Source organism: Lolium rigidum, chromosome 3 (assembly GCF_022539505.1).
Source record: "Lolium rigidum isolate FL_2022 chromosome 3, APGP_CSIRO_Lrig_0.1, whole genome shotgun sequence".
In the NCBI taxonomy this organism is placed as follows: Eukaryota; Viridiplantae; Streptophyta; class Magnoliopsida; order Poales; family Poaceae; genus Lolium; species Lolium rigidum.
Window position 1 is genome coordinate 56,021,622 of NC_061510.1, and position 4,826 is coordinate 56,026,447.

A 4,826-nucleotide genomic window follows, 5' to 3' on the forward strand; every position below is an offset into this window, starting at 1 on the left:
CTGAAATAGTAAATACATGGAAAAGGGTTTTCTGCCTTATGATGATTCATAGCAATTTACTCGAAATAATTAGTAAAACTTTGTAAATACCAATGAGATTATGATACTTTATTAAACTTCAAAAGAAACAGTTTGCTTAGATCTTAAATCAGTCATAGGTTCTATAAGTCCCATAATGCCTTGGTATAGATAACTAGTAAGCATTCCCTATTTATGATGCAAAATATAATCACTCTTTAAGGCCAAGAACATGATCAATTTGTACGAGTCAAGCATCAACACACACTTCTTAGCTAATATATATATATACCTACACAGAAGTGACACACAAGCTGAGCATATGATTGAATCAAGACCCCACGCGTGCAACCTTTCAATAATCAAACTCAAACATCGATTAGGACCTTGACATATGATGGAAGATAATTAAGTTGGTGTCCATATCATTGTTATACGCTACATGTAACCGATGATCGATGGCCCATCATCATAACATAATTGAGATGGATCAAGTAAGCTGTGACAGGAGCGGTCCCTTTCTAGCAAACAACGGAAAGGAAACACGCACAGTACATAAAACATCAACACATGCACACACATGTACGCCCGCGCCCACAAGGTCAGAGATTCAGAATACACAAAAAAGCTTGCTTGACGTCGTACAAAGGTAGGACATGTAGGAGAAAGAATGAGATTTGTACATATAAACGTGAGCTTTGGAGCCCTTGATCCTTCCAGGGGACGGACTAATGAATTAAGGAAGAGCAGTCACCACGCATGGACGGATGCTTGCACTATTTGTGCTCCTTGTTTTCTCCCTGTTGGCATGACGCATGATTTGGGCCTACGACTCTTGCGGTCTTGCATAGCCGATCTCATTTTAAAACCAAGCAGAGGTTTACTTAAACCTAGCTAGCTAGCCCCCTGGAAAGCGTGAACTTGCTCCAACATAGTCCAACTGCACCAAGTAAAAAACAGAATCCGCAACCGAAAAGGCTACCAATCCTTAACTCTTCATCTGGTTGGAGCACTAACCCGTCTTTGATCCCGCCGCAACCAAACAGCAGAAAACATCAAAAGTGACCTCAACCCCTACATGCTATGTGGTTAGCTTCATTTTAACTACGAAATCAAGGACGGGGAGTTGGAATGACTGGTTCGATCGCACCGCCACGCATATATATACTTATGCATATCGAATCGCCTTAATTTGGTGATCAGCTAGCTAGCAGCTCCCGTCCCAATCCGAGATCGTCCATGACATCAAACAAGGCAACGATAAACATTGGGGAACAAGACGGGCGGCGACAAGGAGAGCGCCAGCCAGCAACCCCCGACCCTCTCTCCATCGATCGGAAAAAAGAAAAGAAAACCATCAGTTCCAGGGCAAGGGTTAGAGGACAAAGACCACCACGAAATCCTATATGACCATATTCCCCCCGTCGATCTCGCGCCAAGCGCTACCCTCCAGGCACCCTTTGTACTACCTCTCTGGCCTTACTCTCCAACCCCAAAACTTTTAAAAGTGGCACCTCACATCCAATCACCAAACCTCCCTACCACTACCACACTGCATGCACCACACCCTACCCCCCTCCAAGGCATTTTCCCTCTGGACTTTCCACCCCTCAACCTGATTCCCTTTCTCAAATTGCTTCAATTGCCAACAACATACACGAATTAAGTGGGCTTGGATTGGATCCGATCCGTTGGATATATAGTTGAGTTGGCACAGAAACACATGCAGTCAGTATGAATCATGAGTAGTGAGTGAGAGATAGTGAGCAAGAGGACAACACATATGTAAACCCCCTCCTCCCCCCTACATATATATATATACCCCGCCTTGCTCCCTCCAACCTCCCCTCAACCAGTGATCGCTCCATTTGCAGCTTGCTAGCTTAGCTCCAACCAAATACCATCACACACTGACCTACCTAGCTACCTAGCTCCCTTACTAGTAAGTTAAGATAGTAGTCCTTTGCAACAAGAAGCACTTGCTGATTCTTAGCAACAATCTCGATCGATCGCCGATGAGAAGGCAGGGCGGCAATGAGGCTTCCCCCTCGATCATCCACACGTCTTCCATCGCTCTTCTCCAGGAGAGGTTCAGGAACCTGCAGAGGGTCAAGGAGATGAGGGAGGGGAGGGAGCTGCAGAGGGTGCACCACCATTCCGGCGATGCCACCGACCCTGATCGTGCCGGGTCCCCGTTGGCGCCGGCGCCTCTGATCAACCACAGCCTACAGGCGGCGGCCAACGGCGACGAGCGGCCGAGGTGGTTCTTGCACCCGGACCTGGTGCGGCCGTCGAGGCCTCTGCACGGCGCGGCGGGGTACAGCGGGCACGGAGGCGCCGTCCAGGCGTCGCAGCCCGTGGCGGCGACGGCGGCGAGCCCGTGGGGTGACGTGCCCAGAATGCAGAGTTCAGGCTATAGGGGTGATGTAGACGTTGACACCTCGCTTCATCTGTAATCATATTCTACGTATGTATGGCGTCCCTGCCGTTCTTTCGTTATTTTGTACGGCTTGTAAGCTCCGGACTTATTTGCAGTACTACTTACTTCGTGGGGTTACTTTGAGGCTGGTCATAGTGGTAAGTATCATGTAGTAGTATCATGTATATGATATTTGTGTATGATACTATCTCTATAGTGGGTAGTATCATAGAGTAGTATCATAGCCATGCTATATTTATTGTTTTTTAGAATCTCAATGCAAATTTGTGTACAAGATTTGTTTGGCATTAAATTTTCTTGTGATATGTGCTATGATACAGTATCCACCTATGTTACTCTAATCCTCTCTCTCCTCCTTAATTAGCTGCCACATCATCATTTTTGTGGGACCAATATGCATGATACTAGCTATGATACTAGCACTATGGCCAGCCTGAGGCTGGTCATAGTGGTAAGTATCATGTAGTAGTATCATGTATATGATATTTGTGTATGATACTATCTCTATAGTGGGTAGTATCATAGAGTAGTATCATAGCCATGCTATATTTATTGTTTTTTAGAATCTCAATGCAAATTTGTGTACAAGATTTGTTTGGCATTAAATTTTCTTGTGATATGTGCTATGATACAGTATCCACCTATGTTACTCTAATCCTCTCTCTCCTCCTTAATTAGCTGCCACATCATCATTTTTGTGGGACCAATATGCATGATACTAGCTATGATACTAGCACTATGGCCAGCCTGAGGTCTCCTACATACTTTACGACGACTCTACCTGAATCTTCAAGGGGCATCCTTGTTAATTATAGCATGCCTAGTAGATGGTCGATGTTGACACATCCCTCAGAACACAACTTCAATCACTGGCTCACTAGAATACAAATAGACTAATACGGACAGATAGAAACACAACGCTAGTTACAGAAGTACATTTTGAGTAAAGTTTACACACGGCCTTTTTGTATATCAATATTATATTAGTATTTGGAAGAATACGCATTAACGACTGCCAAAATTTGTGAAAACCAGAGTGACTATCTGAAAGTGTAACAGAGACACTACAGAGTATATATACACCTACTTCCACCTTATCGAAAAAATACACCTACTTCCAGAAGCTTGGACTATACATCTCATGTAGAGAGAAAATAAAAGATGAGAAAGACACATCTGTACACGGACATTATTTAGACTAGATATGTGCATTTTTTTTTAACCTGCAATATGATGAGAAGATATCGCATGCATTATTTAGATTAACATCTTGTTAACTATATATGCGCGCATGCTTAACCTGCAGTGGTATGGCGAGGAGAGACATCACATGCATCACGCACGGCCTACCAGTACTGGCACGACACTTTAAGAATGTGCTGGCTCTTTGTCAGAAACAGAAGTAGATCACGGACAGTGCGTGTGATCGAAGTGGCCAGTTCAACTGGCGACGGTATTCAATATGGCGTGCCCAAACCGTGATCTCATCAATTTTCAAGAATAGAAACCAGAAGTTCAAAAGGTGGAAAGATTCGTATACTGTGCAACACATTGGCATACAAAAAATAGAACACGAACAATCAAGCTCAACCGTGCTGATGTTAGAGATGCAAGTGGGATCCCTGCAAAATCTCACTTCTACTAGTTCCGTTTTGTGGCTTCTAGTTCAAAATTTGTACTAGAAATAACAGAATGAAAACATGTAAAGCACTCAATGAAAACATCTTCAAAGTACAACACTAGAAGTGGAATTTCAATGTGATCCCGCTTGACTTCAGTAGCCAAAGATATACAACACTCGATGAAAACATATGCTCCATTTGATCGCTGATTTAGTACAACAATGACAAGATAATGTAACTATTTCTCGCGCAAAGAATCCTCTGAATCATGTGGCCTAGCTCTGTTCGTCGTTATCGTGTCTCTTGCGCCAGCACTACTACTACCAGATATTGACCGGTGTCGAAACAAACAAGGCGTCTGACAAAGCGGTACGTGGCAGGTCCCCGGAGCAGCGCCACGTGACGCCCGCCGTGGTTCGGCCAATGACGGCGCGGCAGAGAGATTTCAGTGAGAGCGTGCACTGCTGCAGCGTTCATCATTCCTCCCTTCCCTTTTCCTGCCTCATCGTATGCGTAATATTGGACTGACCAGAGACGCAGAAGGACCACGGTACAAGTTCAGAACTTCAGAAGTTCACAGACTCTTTCAATGCATATCACGAGTATCCCCACTCGATCGTAATTAACAGTGCGTGTTCGTGTGCAGTCAGTCAGTCAAGCTAGGCAGAACTGAACTGAAAAGGCTAGTGCCGATGGTAGTACAACAATGCAGGGACAGTCGGGCTAGTTCCAGTGTTCAATGTACT

The 4,826-nt window shown here is 44.6% G+C and overlaps 1 protein-coding gene across 1 annotated transcript; it reads left to right on the top strand.

Moving 5' to 3' along the window:
- Positions 1-1,877: 1,877 nt before the first annotated feature.
- LOC124696183 lies at positions 1,878-2,538 on the top strand. Its single transcript, XM_047228946.1, has one exon. It carries the CDS (start codon positions 2,034-2,036, stop codon positions 2,472-2,474), a length of 441 nt encoding a protein of 146 aa, XP_047084902.1. The 5' UTR covers positions 1,878-2,033; the 3' UTR covers positions 2,475-2,538.
- Positions 2,539-4,826: the final 2,288 nt, after the last annotated feature.

Excerpts from the sequence above, each read along its gene's own strand:
- LOC124696183 (XM_047228946.1), top strand. The coding sequence starts at position 2,034 with ATGAGAAGGCAGGGCGGCAATGAGGCTTCCCCCTCGATCATCCACACG.